The sequence below is a fragment of the Pleurodeles waltl genome, chromosome 10 (genome assembly GCF_031143425.1).
Source record: "Pleurodeles waltl isolate 20211129_DDA chromosome 10, aPleWal1.hap1.20221129, whole genome shotgun sequence".
In the NCBI taxonomy this organism is placed as follows: domain Eukaryota; kingdom Metazoa; phylum Chordata; class Amphibia; order Caudata; family Salamandridae; genus Pleurodeles; species Pleurodeles waltl.
In genome coordinates, this window is record NC_090449.1 from 450,733,213 (window position 1) to 450,756,627 (window position 23,415).

Sequence of the window (23,415 nt, forward strand, 5' to 3'; positions counted from 1 at the left end):
TGGTACGGGTTATAGTTACTTTAGATTGCTCTAACTGGAACAGGTGAATTTCTTCTGTTTTGTACATTTAAAATGTGAGCCTAACTATAATGTCCCCATAACCTTTGGTTCTTTAAGTGAATTTCTATGTTTTTTTTTTTAATTATTCTATTCCTTAACTACAACGCCTCTGTAACCTCTGTTTTTTTCAGTGGAAATTAAAATTAAAAAACAAAAGGGCAGGAAGGAGGGGCTCATATTTTTGCAGGAGTTTTTCCTGCAGCTGTTGTTGGTTGCAGAATTCCTCTTCCTTTTGTTGACTTCCTTGCTTAGAAATACTACTCCTGACGCTACTGGTACAGCTGGAACCAGTGATGAGCTTGAACCCTCTTTTAGGGAAAATGCCTCTCAAAGAGACTGCAGTTGTGTGATGTGGAGGAGGAGTGACATGCTGAAGAATGGTAGACACCTCAGCTGGATCAAGAGTTAGATAGATGAGAGCTGAAAATAAATTTTGTCTATGAAGTTGTGGTCTATCTAAGGATCATGAAAAAAACATAACTACTGTACAGGTGGAAGAAGAAGCTTCTGAGTCCAAACTCGCAGATAGACCCTTTTTCGCTTCAATTTGGTCACAAAATCTGCTGACAAGCAAAGGGTTTGCTCCCCACTGTCTCTTTTGACTCTGAATGGTGCTTCAACATCAATTCATGTTTTGGTGTCAAGGGGCTCTTAACGGCGAACAAGTGAGTACTGTACTGTTCCTTTAAGTCATAGATTTCAACACCCACTAGGAGTGCAAACATTAATAAAAATGTGTCACTAAAACAATGTGAAATAACGTGTATTAAAAGGTCTAACTGAAAGAACATGAGTTCGAAAATAAAACTGCAGCTGATATGGCGAACACCATAAACAATTAAGTCTTATGTGAGGAATAATGTCTAAAGAAAACATTAATAATTATCTTTTTTAACACATGTAGTAATGATTAAACAAAATACGTTTTCATTAGACATTATTTCTCAAACGATTAATGGTCTAAATATAAAATGAAATGCTTTATTCTTCATGCTTAGCACTAGTTTAAAGGCCTCCCGTTTTAGTAATTTTCCAGACACACAATGTTTACATGATCTGCTGACTTTGCAAAATAATGTTTCTTCAAACATCCTGTGTGACCTGCACAGTGGAAATTTCTACCCTGCTTTCACTGCTCGTATTGCATATTTTCCTTGAGCTAAAACCTGTTGAACAATGAGCTTCAGTGCTAAATGTCGTATTTTCATGTTGTACATTTTGTTCTTGCTTGAAATTAGTCTTTGGCAGGAGGCACATTATATTTTCACGTTGCTTAAATGTAATTTAATCATGGAAGGTGATGTCCAGAGATGAGAGAGGAGGGACAATGTAAACCAATACAAAATGCTGAAGGGAGAACAGATGCATCTGAAGCACAGACGATGTGCTAGTGGCTGCAAACTAAACAACCCCATAGTCTTGTCCAATAGAGGCTTAGCTAGTAACTTTTGAGACTTTAATATAGCAATGTTTTAAGTGATGTAGGTCACATTCGATTTAGCTTCAGTTCTGTTCAGATGCTGCTTGGTTCTTGTCTATGATTTTAACAGTTCAGATATCTTCGACCCAACTTTACTGTTTTTCTTTCATGTCCTGATGCTGACTAATGAACATCTGATGTTCCTGCATTCTAGTGATGAAGATGCTACTGATTGCTGATCCATTTTGGAGAGGTATAACCAATATGCATTTGTCTTTTTCTTTGCAGGTTTTTCTCCCTTAGAAAATCCAACTGCTATTTTGGTTAGCACCGTAGCTGGATGTTTTCTAAATTACATTTTTGTCTTATTTTTCTTTTTGTATGAAATCTACACATGCTTTCTCAATTAGAGTAATATTTAGGGATGCCTGACCTAATATCTGATTATTCAGTATATTAAATTATTTGGATTTATTCAACTGCATAAACTAATGTATACTGTTTCTATTATACACTTAAGTATACACTTAATTCTGTGGTTATTCTGCATGGTTCCTTTGGAGTGTTTGATGATAAATGCTTTGATTAGACTGACTTTCTTTAGGCGATTTGGAGAGCCTGTGTTTCTGTATTTCTATCATTTGGTCTTGCGCATGATTTAAGTGATCTTAGCATTGTTGATCTAAAGGGAAATAAATGTTTAAACTTTACTAAACTGGTGTGGTGATTCATGGCCACATGGGTCATGGTATGTATATGGTCAGATTGGATGATTTCACACTCATGTCTGAGTCAAAAGGTCTAAGTCGACCTCTGAGGGTACTAGATGACTTACCCTACACGTTTCACATTATCATAACAAAATAAAACAAACATCCTAGTTTTGATGGTTTTATATGAATAGGAGAGCATTGAGAGATTTGGTTTGCCAATGCTTGTTGAAATATAGATTTTTCGCTCTAAATTTGGTTTTGCCAATGCTTGGTTAGATGAAAATTGGTTTTGCCAATGCTTGTTTGGATGATATATGAAATGCTGTCAGTGACTGAGTTCTGAGTAGGGTTTGAGCTTGCAATGCTTTGACAAATCGCTGGTGTATTATGATATGTGAGAGAAAGAGAGTTTGCGTACTCCAATGTAGTTGACTAGGGAATGTGTGTACTTCAACGGGTGAAGGCAGGGAAGCTGTCGTACTTCAAGTGAATGTGGTGCTTTGTGCTAAAAAATTACCCATGTGGTTGTTGATGTACAGACCCTGCGTTGGTCTAAGACTCCGAAGTATTGTACAAGTATAGAAGACACTTGGTTATTGTAAATTGTTTGCTATGTGTTGTGAACTGGGCGTGGTTGACTAATAGTATTTCTAGTGTGCATGTGAAGGGAGTGCCATTCTGACAGGTATTGGTGATTCCTGAAAGCTCAAGGAGGTTCTGGTATTAGTCAAGGGTAAAATTTGCTGGTCAAATTTTACTTGCGCATGAGAGAAAGCTGAAGTCGAACAAGTAGGTGTCAGAGCTAAAAGCCGCGAAAATTCCATAAAGCTGTCGAAGTGATTGTGCCCCTACCTGTAGTAAGCAGACAAGTTGTTTTTTAGATTTTTTAGTGTTCGCAATATTTTGCATTTAGTTTTCATGTGATTCGAGTTTGGAGGATGAGCCGTGAGACTTTGTCAGCTGCTGTGTGTGAGTGTGATGTCATTAGGTCCGCGCTGGGATTGGTCGGTTGGTGAAAAAGAGCTGCAAAGGGATTGGTGAACAAAAGCCCTTCACTATTGGTCAAGAGTAGCAAGCAAAAATGATTTTGGGAGTAACTTACTTCCTGTTCTGAAAATAATTCATAGTTTTAAGTAAATTAAAGGTGAAAATGACATTTTTAAAAGCATTAAAAAATGCGATAAGAGGAGATGCTTTCAATCCAATCAAATAAGGAGAATTTGCCCCACCAGAAGGTACATCCACATACATTGCAATTGAGGAGAAAGGTCCTTCAGCATGTACTTGGTTAAAACAATGGTGCAAAGTTACAGAGAGGGAAGGGAACCTAGCGTTTCCTGCTCATGTAAGTTTTAATATGAGAATTTGAGAAGAGTACTTTATGAATTAAAGCCCCCTCCGAGACCAGCACAATTTGAAGACTTAGCTAATCGCGAGTTAGTGGCCAGACAACAGAGAAATTTAAATTTGAGAGACGAATGAGAAAACATTGCTAGAAGCAAGCTGGGACAATGAGCAGAAAATCTAATGGACAGAAACATTACAGGGTTTTGGAATGTATCCTGCAATTATACAAGAAAAAGATGACAGTGACAAAGTCGAAGAAAAAGAATAAGGATCTTGAAGACACTGAGTCGAAGTCAGATGAAGCTAAGAGATCGCTGACTTATGATAGTGACTCAGATGGTGATGAATTTATAACACAATTATTGAGAAATCGTCCCCCATCATATGCAGCACAAGAAACAAGTCCAGGTACTAGTATTAGTCCAAGTGCACCACCTCCAGCTGTGGTAACACAAAGACTGGTACAATTCGCAACAAATGTTCCTGCTTTTACAGTAACTCAAACTCCTGTGATTCAGACTGTAGCACAGCCTGTAGTTTATTCTACTGTTTGTAACGTGAGTTTCACACCGAGTATCACAGTACCAATGGCACCACAGATTTACCAAAAAACAATGATGGTTCAAGTGGAGTCTACACCTAGTTCAATGACTCCTACTGCAGGAGTTATGACTCCAATGAATCAGACTTTTGACAAAACAGGTCCACTTATAGGCTTAACTTATTCCAGGGTTTCACAAAATTTTGAGTCTCCAAATTCAAATCCAACAATAAACCCAAATGCAAATTCAATTCTGATGACACCTGAGAGAATAATGGGACCACCATGTAATACTCCACAATGCGTGCCCAATGTTAATTATAATGTTTCTTTACAACGCTTATCAACACAGCAGTTAAACTAGTTGGAGAAAGTGAGTGAAGCATCAGCAATGAAAACAGTTGCTGAGGTTGAAAGAACACTGAGCCTGGTAAGATTAAAATAAGAGTTAAAAGAAATGATTGAGGCAACACTTGAACTAAATAGAATTGAGTTGTATAAAGAAGGTGAATTACACTTTATGTGAAACTATGTCACAAACATAACAGGATAGGCACATCAGAAATTATCAGAACTTGCAGAAAAATATGAAGTGGATATGGAGAAATCTAAACCATTAAGGAGGAGTTACAGATTAGAATGAATTAAATTCAAACGACATTGAGAACATGAGATCACCTGGAATGAAAATTCACATTAGGGAATGTTTATTTGCTCATATTGTCTGATTGGATAATTTCACACTCCTGTCCGAGTCAAAAGATCCCAGTCGACCTCTGAGGGTAATAGATGATTTACCATATATGTGGCACTTTATCATAACAAAATAAGGTCTGACACACCCACAGATGCATCATTGTTTTTGCCATGAGCCTTTTTTAATACTTTCCCCTGTGAGAGCATCTAGAGGCATGGCAAGAGGAAGCTCCCTCTCTATACTCCATAGATTTTTCAAAGGTCACATCCAGACGCCTCTATTAATCTTCCTACAGACCATGAAGATGGATATTCTCTGTCTTTTAATGTCCTACTGTAAGTTTTATTTTGCAGTGTGAGCAGTCTTCTGGATCGTCACTTTCTAGTAGATAAACAAAACAGTCCTTGTGAGTCTGTCTGGACTTTCTTTCCCCCCACAGAAGGGACACTTCACATTAATAGCTGTCAGCTTGCGAAGAAAAATGAAACTTTAATGGAAGGAAACAATAAAGAAACACTTCTCAACTCAAAAAACAGAGTCAGTCAAAAATGTAAAGGCTTCTGAGCTCAGTGTTCAAGGATACTGTGGCCAAAAGCGAGAAAAAAGAAATGCAGTAACTGCCCCAGATGAAGAGATACTGGTGGACAGTGCTTCCCAAAAGCAGCAGTATCTGTTTTCTAGCTTCTGTATGCTGCAGCCTATTTAGCTACACTGTCCTGATTTTCTATAACTTTTTCTTTAAAAACGGTCTCTGAAACGTGTTTCCTCTACTTTTTCTTAATCTAGACTCATTCTTAAATTAAAATTGACTTTAAAAAAAAAACAAAAAACTTTTTTTCAGACAATGAATGAAAAATGCTCACTAAAATAGGCTGTCAAAAAAATAATTAGATTTTTATAAAAAGGTATTCCTAAGAAAAGTTTGCTACATTAGTATGTTGAAAATATGGAGATCCTCTAAAGGAGAACTATATACAGTGTATTTAGGTATACAGCAAATATCCATGAATGCAGATGGGAACCTCTGGGTGTAAGAATGCCGGTGTCCACCACCCCGAGTACACAGTTGTACAAGTCCACTTTATTATACATTCTTTTTAAATGATGCATACCTTAATTGTGCTTAACCATCCCTTTGCGTTCCTGCCGTGAACTGCTACAAAAAAGGATAGTGCATTCCCTAACATCCTTTAGGCATGCTTCCTTGTCTCTAGAAATGTATCCTTTTTAATTGAACCTTCTTCGTGGCAGCTTGTTAAAGGGGTCTTGTTAAACCTTACAATGATGGGGATAAATGGATGGTAATTTCATCAATGAAAGGGTTTCAAAAATGGTATGTTAAAAAATGAAGTGAAGCGAGAGGGTGTTAAGGTGAGGAGAAGTGAGGGTAAGTGAATAAGTAGAGAGATATTTTACAACACATCTTACTCTACACAAGGAGGTAGAAGTCAAACCTGTTGTGGATTTCTCTCCGCTTTTTGGGCCTATTGTGTGAAATCTTCCAGTTTTCATCTCCATCAGGGATGAGTTCAGAAGAAAGGTATTTTAAGTGAATCATTTAAGAAAACCATTTTTAAAATTTGTTTTTTTTCCTTTTCACCACGCTCCTTTAAATGGAGGATGCCTTTTGTACCAATATTTCTCCTCAACACTTCCTAACTTGCTTCAAACCTTTGTCTCCATACCTCTTCTTTCTGTTTTAATAGAAATGTGCACTAAACATGATTTGTATTCGTTAAGGGTTTTTTTCTTTTAAAAGCATTGTAATGGACAGCATATGATTTTATGATTTTTACTGTGATTCTTAACAAAACAGCATTTATAATAATTGTTTTCCACTATGGGGGCTTTCCATTATTATAGTTCTCAGAACTGGGTTTTTGTTATTTAACATAAAATAGACTTTGAATGTCCCATGACACTGGAAGAAGAGGTACTGGATGTACCAATTTAAGCTGAGCTATTGTGTGATGAGGATGATAAAGTCTTTATTGGGAGAATATAAAATGTCAAGTGCTGGGCCTGAATGAGCTAAGAAATAAATTACTCACCTCGGTCAGTGATACGCGTTCTTCGCAGGTTCACCTTCAAAAGGTGTTTGCAATGCTGTACTCCCAACCGGAGTACATTATCTCCAACAGGTGTGCAGGCCAGTCCCAGCACCTGGGCAGCAAGAAATGAGAAAACAAGGATTAAATAGAGAAGTGGAAGAAAGAGACAGACAGAATAGAATTAAGAGACAGACAGAATAGAATTAGGAAACAGACAGCGGGAAAAAAATGTCAACAATGGAAATGGTCAGAGAAAGAAAGGATGAACGGACAGAAGCAATGGCCAGGGAATAAAATGACAATGGGAAGGACATGGGGCAAGCAAAAGGACAAAAAAGCAATGTTTAAAGAAAGTTTAAAAAAAAAAAAAAAAAAAAAAAAAAACAGAATCAAGAACTTATGAAATAAGTCACAAACAAGAGTCTAAGGAAGCACTGTTTGATACAATGTGTGAAGAAAAAGAACAACATGCACTGAAGGGAAACAAAAAATAGGATAGGTGACAGTAATTGTTGAAGGGAACACAAGATAAAACAAATGAGGATAGGAAGGGGCGCAAGAAAGAAGATAAAGTTGCCAATAAAAGATTGCCAACAAATGTGACATGAAAAGTTCTCTTCACCTGCAAGTGTAATACTCTACCATAGGAATCGTTACTATTCATGACAGATAAACTAATTCCTGTGGGTCCAGAATATCTGAACCAGGTGATGACTCCTTTAAGTCAGTCCTCTATGGCGTCAAAATGTCGATATTCGCAAAAACCCAGATTGTCATTTTGAGGCTAGCCCATGCAGAAGAAAAAATATACCTCCTCAATTTGAAATACAGCTCTATATTTTCTCAGAAGTGCCTTTTTGTTTTACCAGTGAACTTTCACAAAACTGTTTGACACTGTTCCTTCACTACAACACTGCTTTGTAGCACCATCAGGGCTCAAAATATCTACTCCACCACTTGCTATGGTGAGTCATATTTTATGAGGTCAAGCTATTTTTTAGAACCTACTCACCCCTTCGAGGGAGTGGCTAAAGTACAGGTGTTCTGTTCAGTCAGAAACGGAATTAGCAATTAAGATGCCTTTAAATCTTATTCTTGTCACATTTGCTCAGTGTTCAGAGACAGATGTCAAAGGTCAGTTTGTCTTCCTGCAATGCAAATACTTTTCCTTGTGACTGCAGAGTTCCAGGATTTTGTAAGGTGAACTGCCTGGCCTGTCTGAAATGAAAGGCTGTTGGTATCAGTTATATAAATGTTGCATGTTAGGAAAATATTAAGTCGACCATTTTTTTTGTACTTCTGTGTGATGAAAAAAATGTTTTAACAAAATGAAAAAAAAAAAAAAAAGTCAGAACACTTGGTGATGTGCAAATGATAAATATGTTTTCTGAAACCCAATTTTCACAGATTATTGTTAATACACTAAATAGTTTTATCAGCAAAGCTGCAAGTTAGTGAGAATGTTTTTGGACATTTGGGCATTTCTTAGAAATGTACTGCTTTAGTAATATACTTATTAAAAGTGAGTCTTTAAACAAACTGAGAAACAGTCCTGCCTTGATTGCAAAGCTATTAGTAAACTAAGATGCAAATCATGGGTGCATGCATGCATGCATGCATGCATCATGTGAACCCTATATGTGGGTTGATTCATTATACATGGAGCAAATGTTTAGTGTATTTAATCAAACAAAAGAGGTTTTTTTTTTATAGCAGAAATGCTGAACTTACATATTTGAAGGTGCACTCATACGTGAGAATGAAGAAAAAGGCAACTGTAAAATACATTTGCCTAGGATCATACAAGTTAAAATCTGTTTCCGGGTCAAGCATATTACAGTTAGGTCGAGTAGGTTATTCAAGCTAGTCGACCTGCAGGTCTAGAAACATTTTTATGGTTTTTCAAGGCCTGACCATGCAACATTTATAAGCACCTTATTTGAAATTAAGTTATGCTTTAATATGGAATACGTGCATTTATTTAATACTTATGTGCCACGGTTATTTTGTCTAATTTCTTATGCAACTGATCTACCAAAAAACGTTTGATTCTCCAAAGCCGTTAAAAGCTTACAGAGCCCCTACAGATCTAAGTTGGGTAATTGTTCTCTCCACTACGTATTTATCAATCTTTATTAAATAACACCAAAGGAATCCCTCTTCCTACAATAACATCTAAAGTGTACAAAATATGTTCTGAGACAATGACAGATGGTAAGGATGAAATATAATTTTAGGTTTTTGGGTCAAAAAAAAGTTTGGATTCACTTCTACTCCTAGCACACTAATGTGGTTAAAACCACCTTCAGTTTATCAATTAGGAACCTTCTTCATATCATAAATGCTGGAAACACCTCATGAAAACCATTTAAGACAGTGCTTCCCTAACTTTTTATAACCACAATCCCCTTTTTCGTATGACAAACGTTCAGGACCTACCTAGCTTTAATGGAAATGAAGCAGGCGTTTTTTTTAATGTGACTAAAGCATCATGTAGTAACACACTGTCATTTACAGATAGCACATTTTTCATCGAAATTGGCACTAAATATGCACAGACAGTTTTACTGATAAAATTATATTGCACTCAATTGATAATGTGTGGAAACTGGGTTTCCATTAATATTATTATTTGTGCATCACCAAGTAAAGTGTTGTGATTTGTTCTGAGCAATGGCATAGTTCCCCCCACCACACACACTTTAGCAGCTTAATTGGGGTAGTCATCAAACCAGATGGCGTGGTAATCTGAATCACATTAAATATTGATTACTTAAATTTTGCCTCTTCTGTCTGCAGTCCTGTAGGAAAAGGCTCATAAAGCGGTCTAGCTGTAAGACCAAGACAGGGCTAAGAGGTGGAAGCCAAGAGCTACTGCGTGAGCCAAGTTCGGGAAAGGCGACATAATAAAATATGAAAATCGGAATCTAAAAAAGAACACAATGACCAGCAAACAGAGTGTGACTGTGAGAGGTGGGGATTAAGGGGGAAGAGAATATTGAAAACATCGTTTGACTAAAGAAAACACTTATGGTAGCCACAAACTACAGAGGAGGAAGGTGTTGTCTGGTTATTTTAGCCATAATTTTGATGGGTTATTTCAACATACTAGGCCTGTCTTTGTGCACTTTAACCCAATACATTTTATTCAGCATCGCTTTATTTGTGTAGCATTAGCCACATTTGCGGTGTTGTTTTATTTTCTCTATTTATTCCTTTGCTTAGGAACGCATCATGTTCTTAGCATTGTACTTTGTGCTTTTCTCAAGGCTGCAGTCAGACAGGGTTGCCGGCAAAAGTGCCAACATTCACAGAAACATACACATCCTTACGTGGGGACATTTTTCCTAGAACACTCATTGTTTTATTATAAAAGCACTTCTCTGTTCCATGCACGTTAGAAGGAGATTCTAACCAAATGACAACGACTGCATGCTGATTGCCCTGGCTACAGCTGCTTCCTCAGACTACCAAATCTCTGGCCTGTATGGGGACAGTGTATTTCTAGACTCCAGGTTTCCTTGCTCAGGTATGGGGGATGATGTCTTCCCAGGGGGGAAACCTGAAGGGCAGATAAGGGCTTATTATGCTGTGCTCTAACAAAGCTAAGGTAGGAAAGCTATAAATTACTCCTGGTGAAAGTATGGTGGGACTGCTTTTGTGTTTCACACTCCTTGTCACCCTTTTGCTTTTAGAGTGTTTTATCATCCTAGTTATTGCAATGCATGCCATTTTATCTAAGATGCAGTTACTTCAATAAATCCTTATTGAACTATATTCTGGCTCTGTTTGTCTTTGCCTGCGTGAGACTAATGTGACTAAGAGAAAAGGATGGGATCTGATCAACCACGATTCCCCTGAGGAGTCTTTCTTGTTATGCACCCGGTTGCCACAATCATCCCTGCTCCTGGGCAGAGATGAGGTGCTTCTAGTTAGCAGAAAAACCCAGATTACGCCAACAGGTTTCACATGGTGTGCAATTGTACTTAGTGCCCCACAACTGAGGTGATTCTGCCGCCCAAATCCAGTAGCCTCATTAGGGTAATGAGAACTTGTGTGACATGGCGCTACCAACGTTTGGTCAGGCACTAGTTTTTGGATCCTCCAAAGTATCTCTGTCTCACTAAAGGCTAAAGACAACTCAATACTATATACAGAGACATCTGTATTATTGGGGATTTCCTCCTCAGCTAAGTAGGAAGTACCTATTCAACGCTGTAGCCTGTTCAAGCTTGAACCTTAAAAGGATTAATTCCCATCTGGTGTCCTTATCTCTGAACAAACATCTTTACCATAACCATGGCAAACCCACAACGTGTAGTAATTGCAGCTTAACATGCACCACCTCTTACTGCACACTTTTGGCAAATGGCCTAACAGCCTGGAGAGGGGGGGGGCGAATGTCAAGTTACATTTGTTGTTGAGCCTTATCCAGCCTACAGAACAGAAACATTTTATTCTTGGGTCATTTTTCTAGCGGTTGGTGGGAACAAACTCATTTCATCACTGCACACCTGCAAACATACCTGCACAATACAGAACCTATGCTTATTTAGAAATACCAATATCTTATCAAGACCATAATATAATAATTGGCTTGTTGGCGCTCTATCTCGTACAATACTACACATCCGGTTAGGTCCTGTGAGCAATGATGGTCCAACCTGGCCTTTATTGGCCACACATACACCACACCCTGATGCAGCAACCTTGGCGGTAGCTGAGATTTCCCACCTATATACAGAGCTCACTAGAATATACACACTGTTAGTACAGTTTGTAATGTAAACATTAGATACTAACCCAGCATGTGCTGCCCCAGCGCAACCACATGCAGTTACGCCAGGCATTAAACTGCGACTGTCCATTCAAACATGAGTAAAGTACCCCTCAAGGGGGAGGACATTTCTTTTTGGTTAGCTCAAAAATGAAATGTGCTGGAAGCAGTCTTTCCCCTATACTGGTCCTCAGGACAAACATAGAATCCTCACCATGTGCTTGCCATTTAGGGTGGTTCCTTCTGTAGATAACTGCAACACATGGGGCACGGTATTTGCCACACTCTATACTACTGCACGCAGTACACTAACACTTGCCAATCTTCCAGAGGTGTTAAAACAAATTCAAGATGAATATGGGGCTGCACCGGTCCTGGACTTGGGGATGCAATTAATGGACAATTTTGCCACTGTGTCTTCAATAACAATAAGTAACATTAAAGGGGAAGCAGTTGCACTAGCGGTGCGTATGCAGCTGCTGGATGTTCCTGCGCAGGATCAAGAACGTGAGCTGCCAAAGATTATCGCTGAGACCTACTCTAGTATTGGTCAAGGTAGTCTGGGGGCAAGACCAAATAAACCACAATTACAGGGTAGAGAGAAACAACACTCGGCTAGTGCTCAAACTGTTATTAAAGATCTACAAGTCTTTATCGGCACATATGCTGTTGCCGCTTTCCACTCGGACCAGGGCCCTGCTTTTGCCTCAAGGGCTTTAAGGGACGCCATGGCTTCGTTAGGAGTCCAACTGCATTACTTGTCTCCATTTCATCCCTAGGGAAATAGTGTTGTGGATCGACGAAACCGAGCTTTAAAGAAAGCCTTGACAGCCAGAGTATTAGGCATGGGTCGTAGATGACTTACACACCTGTTTGGAGTCCAGAAAGCCCTTAACAATCTCCCCAGAAAGTCCCTGAGGGTGCGTACTTTATATGAATGCCTGTTCAGAACACAAACATATGTTCCAGATATTCATGGTCCTGGTGGAATGTATACTTTTTGACATAAATGAATGTGTCACTTTCTTACAGGACTTACAACAGTTCTGTAACATAACGCATCTCCAGTGCCGCTTCCTTGAGAATAAGGGATGTACCAATAACATCTACTGGCTGGATTCCAAAAGTTGGGGATCTAGTGTGTGAAAAGATTACTGTGAAAAAGGTGTTCGGTACTTCCTATCGTGCACCAGTTCTAGTCCTGGGAAAACACAGTACCAGAACTGTCATCCGACCACTACTGCCTGGTTCCAAAAAAAAAATTGCTTCATCTCCATCGACAATGTCAGGCTACACCATATGGTCGATCCTGCACAGCAGACTTTGGGGAATCCTGGGTAGTACCTGAATCCCTCTCACTACAGACCAAGATGTTCCTCTACAGGTTTTAAGCAGCAACTCTGACACCTCTCCGAGCTTGGGGAGGGTGGAAAATGAGCTTTCATTGGTTCCACTAACTTCTACTACTACAAATAACACCAATAACATTGATGGATTCTATTCAAATTCTACACAAACAGATGGCATAGTCTACTATGAACCACTGAGGGAGACTTCTGCAAGTTCTCCTGTTTCAAACACGGCTGCAGTTTTTGCCCAAACAGCTACTGGATATTTTGTCAACATCAATGACACATTCACTGACTCATCTGACTCTACTGCAACAGAACTGTCAAGAGCACGTAAGCTGATAATTTGGCTCAAAATTAACTATTTAAGTCTTCCAAGAATTATCTATGGCTCTTATTAACCGTACTTGCTTTGGTTCTTTGGATTGGGCTTGTCATCGTTTTCATATTACTGATACATGGTCATTACCTTCCTGAACGCTCTACAGTTAAACTGGTGGATGAGGTCTTAAAACCACATTTTTCTTTGCACAAAGTCCGCAGAGACTTGTTCCTAGTGAGCATTTCTGCTATACCAATTTCTGAAGGGATTGTTTGGTATAAAGTATTATTTGACATATACGGCCCGATGGAGGTCATTCAAATTCTGTATGTATTCAATCTTTCCATGAATTATGTAATAACACCCAGAGTACTTTCTGATGATTGGGATGTGAAAACAGTTGATTCTTTGATGTCCGATTTGCAACATTATATCATATTTGAAAATGAGGATGTTCATCAATCCAAAGAAAATTATGGAGATATGTTCTGTTATAATTAATATGGACATCATTTTATTCACAGAGAAAGTACCCGAAAGGCTATTTTTAATTATACACAGTGGGAAAACTGTCCAACTCCACCAGTGGGGAGTTCCAAAACGTATAATGAACAATTTGCATATTTTTCTGGGCACAATGTTAAAAATGCTAAGTCATATTATTTTAAATTGCCAGTAACGGAAAGTCAACGTGTTTTATTGATTGATACAAAATTAATTTATTCTGATTCCTTTGTTTCCCAGTTAGCTACAGGAGGCTATGATTATTGGTTGAAGTCGCTAGACTTGAAAAGTGTGGGGTGAACAAAAAATTGGCAAATAAGGAGAACGGACGCTTTATTTAGAGTATGCCTAATACCTGTTCAAATTATATCTTTAAATGAAACAGCAGAACAAACAATGTGTTTAAGCTTAGCAAAGATTAAGGAATTGAATGCACCCAGTATTCCTACCCCTGCAAAATTGTATAAATGGCAAAAGTATATAAATGCATCTGAAGTTCAGCTCGATGAATAGGTCCAGAATGGAACACTTAACACATCACTTTCACTTTCCTGGTGGGTGGTTATTGTTTCCAGTAAACACAAATGGCTGCCATACATGTTTTGGAAATTCCACAGGGAGTTTTAGAACAAATAGGCCAGACCCTCACCATGTGTCCTCAGAACACTCTGGTATAGTGACAACATATAGTGTAGGGAAATTATGCCAGCAATGGTTGAAACGTTCCTCATTAGATGCTGTTAAAGACCCCTCAGTCTCCTGTCTAACAATACAGATTTGCAGGATTTCCTGTTAGGCCCCGGAAGACAATGCAGAAAATGCTTCTTCTATGCAGTATATAATGAAATTTGGAAGCTTTCTCAACAAGAAGCGGCTGCCTGGTTAAGGCAAATAGTTCAGAAAAACATACAGAAAGCATTAGCCATTGTAGATAAAGGCATTAACACCTTGTCCGACCGGATATTCACTTTAAACAACATTGTATCTTCTGCAATAGACATAGTACAGAGTGACATGTCATCTTTACACCACTGACAGAGTCAAGTCAACTAAGGTCCATTGTGCAGTTAGTTTGGACACTACAAACACTGAAAGCTGGTCGCGTTCCCTGGCAACACGTCAGCGCAAGGGATATATTCTCAACATTTAATTTAATGCGACAACAACAAATAATGGCTAAGAAGGAAGCGACTTATGTCATGCTTAACATCGAGAAATTAAGAAATTAGAAAAGTTGCCTTTTACTGTGGCTGAAGTAACATCTGCTGAATGGCTAATACACAGGGTTATAAATCTGCCTATTTCAACCATTCAATTCACATTCTGCTTGAAACACATACCAGCAGGCAGATATGAAAGGCTGGGAGATAGTTGCATACAGGAGGTGTGGGAGCTTTCCTTTTCGTACAAATGTTTCAATGACAGGAAAGGAGTCTTTCTTAGTGGTAGGGAATGCAAGACTTCTGTGATCCATTTGATGGTTTGTTAACAGCTGTCCTTGCACATGGAATGTAATGCCTCGGCAGCGAACTTGGGCTTGTTATCTGAAGGGAGTTCCAGTCCCCTTGATTAGACCTGCGTTCCAGGTGCTCTAAAATGGTAGCTATGTGCTCCTTAACAGTGAGAGCTGTTGTGAAATGCAAGCCGGCATAGCTTGTGTTGTTTCGGTCTCCCAAACTGTCACATGTTGTGGGAATATTCTGCCCCCTGACCTTCCCCCCCCAACAACAAGAAGTAGCAGAGATCCGGCCTCATATTGCTACTTCAGATGTGAAATTTGACAAGTTGAGCAGACTCAAGGCTTTATTGTTTCAAAAACATGTGGCACTTACATCTGCGCACACTTCTCTATCCAATGCACGTTATGGGGAGATTCCAGCCAGATGACCACAAGGGCAAGCTGATTGCTGATTGCCTTCGCTACAGCTGCTTGCTTAGACTACTGAATCCCTGGCCTATATGGGGACAGTGTCTTTCTAGTCTCCAGGCTTCCTTGCTCAGGTATGGGGGATGATGGCTTCCCAGGAGGAAAACCTGAAGGGTGAATTAGGGCTTATTATGCTGTGCTCTAACACAGCTTAGGTAGGAAAGATATATATTACTCCTGGTGACAGTAAGGTGGGACTGTTTTTGTGTTTCACACTCCTTGTCACCCTTTTGCTTTTAATGTGTTTTATCATTCTAGTTATTGCAATACATGCCGTTTTATCTAAGAAACAGTTACTTCAATAAATCCTTGTTGACCTGTATTCTGCCTCTGTCTTTGCCTATGTGAGACTAATGTGACTGAGAGAAAAGGATGGGATCTGATCGACCACAATTCCCCTGAGGAGTTTTTCTTGTCATGTGCCCGGCTGCCGCAAACATCCCTGCTCTTGGGCAGAGATGAGGCGCTGCTAGTTAGCTGGAAAACCCAGATTAGGCCAACAGGTGTCACATGGTGTGGAACTATATTTAGTACCCCACAATTCAGGTGATTCTGTCGCCCAAATCCAGTAGCCTCATTAGGATAATGAGACCGTGTGAAGGGTAAAACTAAAAGTGAATGAAATGGGGAAGTGGAAGAAAGGGAGAAAAACATCAAAGGAAGCATGCAAGGATGAATGGTTGAAAGGATGAAATGTTGGATGAAGTGGTAGAAGGATCACTAATAAAAGGTTTGAAGGAAGGCTGAAAGGATGTGTTACAAAAGCAATTAAAAGTATCTTTATTTATTGCTTGGACTTTTTTTTTTTAACCCAACAGCAAACAAACAAAGTACTTGAAGATTTGCAAAAAGATGATCACAACCGCCCTTGAGCTAGGAATTATGCAACTACAATACCTGTGTATTCTGTAGCTGTCAACTACAGCAGGTCCTAACAACCAAGGTCCTAATACAAAGAGCCTAACAGTCAATGATGTGGTGTAAAGCAGGCATTTGTTCATTCATCTGCATCTTTATACCACAGTCTACTAATATTGCGACATATCTCTTTCTTTCAAAGCAGGTATTTGCTAATTCATCTGCATCTCTGTACCACATTCTACTAACAGTACTTCCACATAGCACTTTCTTCATTTAGGAGCCTTTATTATATGTTTCATGTTTTTCCTTTGACTAACTATGGTTTGTTGTTGTGTTGTATTTAGTTAGAAGATATTTGTCTGTTGAAATCCTAGATCACTAATAGATTGTGTTGTTTAATGCGAAAGTACAAACTGAATCCAGACAAGGATCTTTGTAAAGTGTCATGCGCACAAATGCATTTACTGAAAGGCTTTGCCGAGTTTTGTTGAGTGGGGTGAGTAGCTGTCCATTGCCCCTTGTGCAGTTTTTTTTGCACCCTGAAACGGCAAACCAGGTTAAATGTAATGGTGCAATGTTGTGGGGGTGGTATATGTAAACTAATTTTAACTGAAGGCTTAAAATGTTTTTTTGGTGTAGTGAGCGAAACATGCTTTTCTCATTGGCAGTGTTTTGCCAACAATATGGCTTTTATGAGGTGATTTGTGTACGAGTGTGTCAGGCAGGTTTAGTGCGAGTTGATTTTCTTCTACTGTATTTGTACATAGTTTGATATGGGTTATTCATCTGTGAGTGGTTGAACAGTCTCTCTGGGAGAATGATGCTTTTGCTTAATATCTAGGAATGCGGTTAGTGTGATTTTTAGGTCTGGCTTGACAGTGCATACGTCTTCAAAACATATTTTTACTAACTCTTCAAAATATAAATAGAGTGGACTTTGACTATGCTCAGAAAAGTATTTTCCTTGACCTCATGCTGTTGGTTGTATCTTTCCACCTTCCACCTTCCAGAAAGGGCTTGCATTAGAATTCCTGATGGGTGGGACTATTTTACTTATGAATAGGACACAATTCACAGAGCTGCAGGGGGAAAGACTCCCGAACACATAAAATACTTGGCAGCAGGAGGTAGAGTCGCAGCACAGTGCAGGTGTATATATTCTGGCACATTAGGCCAGGGCAGGGAGCACCCGGGTACATACACGGAGGAAGACCAGGCCAAGAGCCTGTTTGCGCCCATCTGTGGGTGGCTGAGACCAGACAGAGCCCTTCCTGTCTGCTGTATATTTCACTCCTCTCTGCTAAGGGTAAGCGCAAATTCTGAACCTGGAAAAGTCAAGCTCCCTCGCATTGGTCCTAACACTACAACACTTTTAACATCTGCCATGGGAGCTATCACAGTGGAAATCAGTGCAGTGGAAACAGACCTTGACAGTGCTTCCACTCCTGTGACAGGAGGTCTCCCATTTTTGCTGGTTTGCAGGATACTCCAGCTTCTATGTTTTTTTTTTAATTCAGCTAATGTGCATGTAGCTGTAGACGGTTCCTCTGCTGTTCCTTAGCATTTTGCGAAAAGAAAGCGACTTGTCAGAAGTCCATCGACTAAGTTGTTTAAATAGCTTTCCCAAAGCAGTGCCTCTGTACTTCTGTTTACTGATGATTACTTTAACTTATTTACGGATACACTGAAAATGAAACTGAAGGATATAGTGGCCTGCTCTTTTTCACTCTGTGAACATAGACTTTCAAGGATTAAAGATGTTACCTTAAAATTCTCAGACTAATTTAAGACCCTCCTCACTAATGGAGGAGCAGGGGCTGGGTTATTTGTTATTTAATTGCCTATCCATGCTATTTCTGTTACATCTGCTTCATTTGCTGGCACAAGAGGATTTTGGGGGAAGGGATAGCACAGTACAGAGGACTTAGCTACATCCGTTAAAGGATATAGCCGAGCCATTTTGGAGCTGCAAGTCACCATTTGGTGGTGAGTGCACACGTTAGCAGCCACCTCCATAGTGGTAGTCCGTTTTTGCAGTTTTTCCATGTAGCGGTATTGTGCATTACCTGGAGTATTTCTGGTATCTTGTGTATACATAGCATTCAACTCATCTGTAGTGTACTGAGATGGCATCGGAGCAGGAGTTGGTCCAACAAGCCATGCGGCTTCTTCAGAAGGCAAGGCGCATAGAACTCGTGGTCGGCGGGGACGCGCTCGCCCAGCCCAGTAAGGCGCGTATTCAGCAGGGTGGCAGAAGAATTGTTAGCTTGCTCACCACCGCTCAGTAGGAGAGGAAATCCAACGACATCCAAAGTAGGCCTTCGCAGCCGACCGCGAGCACACAGGGCAGCCCGAGATATAATCTGAGGTAGGGGATGGGCTAGGGAGGGGCCACCGGTTATGAGCAGCAAAGACATTTAGGACGGGGCGGGTTTTCTCAAAGTGATGGCAGCTGTAGGGAAAGAGGCTGCCAAAGGGATACATGATACCGGCAGCTCAGGAGGTGGTGGAGGTTTTGGGGACATTGGTAATGTCACTGGGGCACTCAGAGATGTGTGGCCTGGGGGATGGGAGGACCCACCATAGCTACTCAATTGTGAAGCCAATTCTTTGGGCACTCACGGTCACAAAGGGGCCAGTGAGGCTATTATGCTCACCAATTCGAAGCAAGGGGGGTCCCGTGGCACTTTACAGGGGACACTCTTTGGGAACATAGAGTTAGAGGGCGGGAGAGAAAACGTGGGATGGGATCAGAGGTGCCATGAGCACTTGAAGGTTAGTACATGGGGAGATCCATCCTGCAGCAAATGGGGGTGGATGGAGTTCACTCCGCAAGCTGTGCAGTATCACTGACAGGGCATTGTTTGGGATTTCAGGGCATGCTGTGGGATACTGCAGCTCCGCCCAATGCGGAAGGGAAAAGTGGGGGTAGGAGGCCTGGAGTCTTGAGACTGCCATACATGAACTGGAGTGAAGTGAAGAAGAGGGTGAGGTGAGCCTCATAGGAGGAGTTGACGGTAAAGCCAAAGCAAGTTTACTCTCGCAAGAAAGCCATGGCAAATTCAGGGGATTCTGAGAAGTCTGTTAATAGGGGGGATGGGGAACAGGTTGCACTTGAGTCATTAGGCTGGGGGTGCTGCACACCGGACTTACCTTTATTTTTGCAGGTACCCAGCTCATCTGACATCGGGCACTCAGAAAAGCACTGGATGGCTTAAAACCCCGAGGTGAAGAGATGGCACAACGCAGAGCAGCCGGCCCTACAGCAGTGTGGAATCCAGCAGGGAGCACCTATTGAAGGCTTGGAGTGGCCTCACAGGGGGACTAGCGGAGCATCCCGGAGCCTTGTTCTCAGGCAGCATGGTAGGACAGAAGTGCACGGTGCGTGGCGAAGTCTTGAGTAGGTATGGTATGTCCTCTCAAGTTAGGTAAGTGGTGCGCCCTCTGGGGGGATATGTGGTGCCATAAGGTGTGGCGAATGCAGCCTCACAGACAGGCCTTGTGCTAGACTCCATGGTGGTTCAGGCTGCACAACACAGCCTTACAAGTATCCAAGGGCTGGACCACACGGTGTTGGTGGAGGATGTTGAACTGGGCTATTATGAGTATAGTCTGGAAGGAGACATTGTTGAAGTAGCGGGACTAAGTGGCGAGAAACTGGAGGAGAAAATGGGGCATCTCGCGGGAGGGGGGCAATGTCATAGTTTTCCCAGTGCTGTTTTTCAGGGACAGCAGGCAACAGTGTTGAAGATGACCTCCACGGCACCATCGAAGACGGTCACATTGGCCATGCAGCAAGCTTCGGAGTGGACACTGACCTTGAAGCCAGGTAGGATCACATACACAGGCCGAAAGGGAGCACATTCACAGGTGGTAGACACGTGTAGGAAGGCTGGATGATCTGCGATTTATGCAAGGTGTGTACATAAGAGATACCAGGGTGGGGATGGACGACAAGGCCAAGGGAGACACCTCCATACAAAAACACGAAGTTTAGGTGAGTACGACAGATAAACAAGCAGGGTAAGGAGAAGGACATGTCAAGGAACAAGGGGTCTGTGTAGTGGGGAAAGAGAAAGAAGCAGGGGGCACAGTGGGGTCCACTGGGAAAGAGTAAGGAGATCAAAGTTAAAAAAAACTCCCTTATATGAGGGTGACAAAACCTCTGGGGGCTCATCTGATGCTCTCTACGAAAGAGAAAATCTGGAAGGGGGAATATGTAGAGATATTGAAGGTCTTACAAAGGGGATTGTGGGCGAAGGAGGGATCAAAAGAGGAAGATTAGGAGTTGGCAAAATGCCCACAGGTGGCAGTTACAATTGAAAATTGGACCTCTACCTGCTTAGATATATACAAGAATTTAGAGTGGGAAATTCCCGGAGGGAAGTGTGGCTTTGTTTAAATATATGGATGTTATTCCAAGCACACCTTTCCTTCATTTGACACAGTATGTTGAGGAATTGAGGGATAAGATGTTGGGGGATCCGGAGGCCAAAAAGGGGGAATTTAACACAGATCTGTGGCAACGAACGATGGGACCCATGAAGTTTGGCTAAACAGTTTATATCGCAAATGGTTTGCCAATCGTGTATCAGCTCTTTCAGGCACGTCCCACCCAGGAAGGGGTGGGGTACATAGGAAGAGCTTTGGGGTCATGCTGGGATTTCAACAAGGACCTATGCACGAGGGACTACTGCAAGTTTAAACAAGAGTGGTCAAGTGTACAGAGAAGCACCCCTTGGTGCAGTGTTTCGGTAACACAGGGGGGTCTCAGAGCAGTTAGTAGATCGGCAAAAAAATGTAAAGGGGACAGAGGTTGGGGCATAGCGCACAAGGAAACTTCAGAGGTGGTCAGGAGGATCTAGGGTTCAGGGAAAGAGCTCATACTCTGGTTAAACCAGAGCGACTGTCACACTGGTTGCAGTTGTACCCCAAGGAGGATGATGCACTAGGTTATGTGGGACCTACAGACAGGAGATGGGCGGAGAATTTGAAATGATCCAAAACATATCCACAGACTGCGCAGGAGACATTTCACAAAGGAGTTAGGGAGAATAGGATGGCAGCGCCCTTTAATGATTGGCCAATTGAGAACTTGGTCAAATCCACGATTGGTGTGGTTCCCAAGAAGAACCCAGGACAATTCAGACTCATACAGCACTTGTCTTGGCTGGCGGGCCTTTCTGTCAATGATTTTATTGACGAAGAGCTGTCATCAGTGTCCTAGTCATCTGTTGATGCAGAAAAGGAGTTAGGGTACAGGTGGGGCAAGGTGTACACATGGCAAAGTGTGACATGAAGTCAGCATTTCGGCTACTGACGGTACATCCGGATGACTTTCAACTACTTGGCATAAAATTCAGGGAACAATGGTATGTGGATAAGGCACTGCCCATGGGTTGCTTGATATCATGTGCACTTTTGGAGCGCTTCAGCTATATTCTGCAATGGCTCTTCATTTGGTGTGTGGGAGACTCATTATTTGGACATTTTTTTCATTGTCCTGAACTCCGGTTCGCTGACTGCCTTAAGTTGCTGGTAAGTTTTCAGGAGCTCATGTATTATGTGGGGGGTAGGTAACCCACTGCATATTGAGCCTCTTAACACTTTAATGTTTACGAGCTGGAATATTGCTGGGCTTGCCAATAAATTGGGCAACGTGGAATTCTATTCTTTTTTTTACAGACATCTAAAATTGTCTGTATTCAAGAAATTTGGGAAGTGGGTACAAATTTCTTTTTTGATAGTCCCTCCTCCTTTTCAATCCTTGCTATACCATCAACACATGGGAGGGCCAGAGGGGGTCTTCTTGTCTTGACTGCTTTGAACTTAGGCTGTAAAGCCAAGGTGGTCAACACCAACTCACCCAATCTGGCTGTTGTTTTGTTGACATTTTCTAATTCTTCTGGTTTACTTATTGTACAATTTTATAATTCTTTTTTTCAGTCTGGCTCCCCAGGTCAAGCTCAGGTCCTCAGAGATGATTTTGATAGGTTGTCAATTTTTGCTTATTGGACATTTTAAATTCCTTTTTTAAGTGGTCATAGGATACTAACACGTTGGCATCCCACACCTCAGCTAGCGTGGATATCTATATTGCGTTACACCCTCGGAAACCTTGTAGGGCATAGGCTTTCAATTTTTAATCACCCTAATAGTTTTATCATGGGAGCTGGAGATTTTAATTTACACCTCTGTTCTCGGGCTGTTTTTCTATGCATGGTCACAGTGACTTTGTTGTATCTGAGGCTTTGCATTTTATTCATACTCCACGGGGGGCTTATGAATTTGATTACATGGGATTTTAACTTATTTTCAACAAATTTTTCTCAATCCGAGGCTGTCTGTTTAAAAATATACCCACTTGCGTGGATAGAGGTTGTTATAGAGGGATTGATTATCTGTTTATCTTCTCACCTACGGCTCACTTTCTTTTAAAGTTTGCGGTTGTCTGAGTTTCTCTGTGTGCTCATAATCCTTTAACAGCATCTTTCATACAGGATTTTAAAAAAAGCTAATCCTGCTCGTCTCACTTTGGACAATGTTAGTTTTTTTAAAATATATTTTAATTTTAAACCATACAGCAAATGATGTATAGGAATTAACCGGCATAACAGAGCAAGTGATTACGACTAGTGCGATCAAGGCATATATCAGCAAGATGGATATTAACATATTTCGTTGCATCGTCTGTATTGGCATTACCCCTAAATAGGTGAGTGGGGACACCTTTCTCATCACAGCAGAGTACAACTGCAGACAAAGTATTTCCTCTTGAGCATTACATAAGTTTGCACAGGTCTTAAAGCAACTCACATGTTGGGTAGTTTGGTTATTCTTCAAATT

At 40.8% G+C, this 23,415-nt stretch overlaps 1 protein-coding gene across 8 annotated transcripts in view; it reads right to left on the reverse strand.

Moving 5' to 3' along the window:
- The window catches only part of LOC138261611 (uncharacterized), a 909,500-nt gene that overhangs the window by 164,031 nt on the left and 722,054 nt on the right, over nucleotides 1–23,415 (reverse strand). For all 8 annotated transcript variants that reach the window (XM_069210725.1, XM_069210726.1, XM_069210728.1 and 5 more), the window contains exon 14: nucleotides 6,830–6,941. In XM_069210725.1, the coding sequence (XP_069066826.1) occupies nucleotides 6,830–6,941 (112 nt within the window). The remainder of the gene's footprint in view (nucleotides 1–6,829; nucleotides 6,942–23,415) is intronic.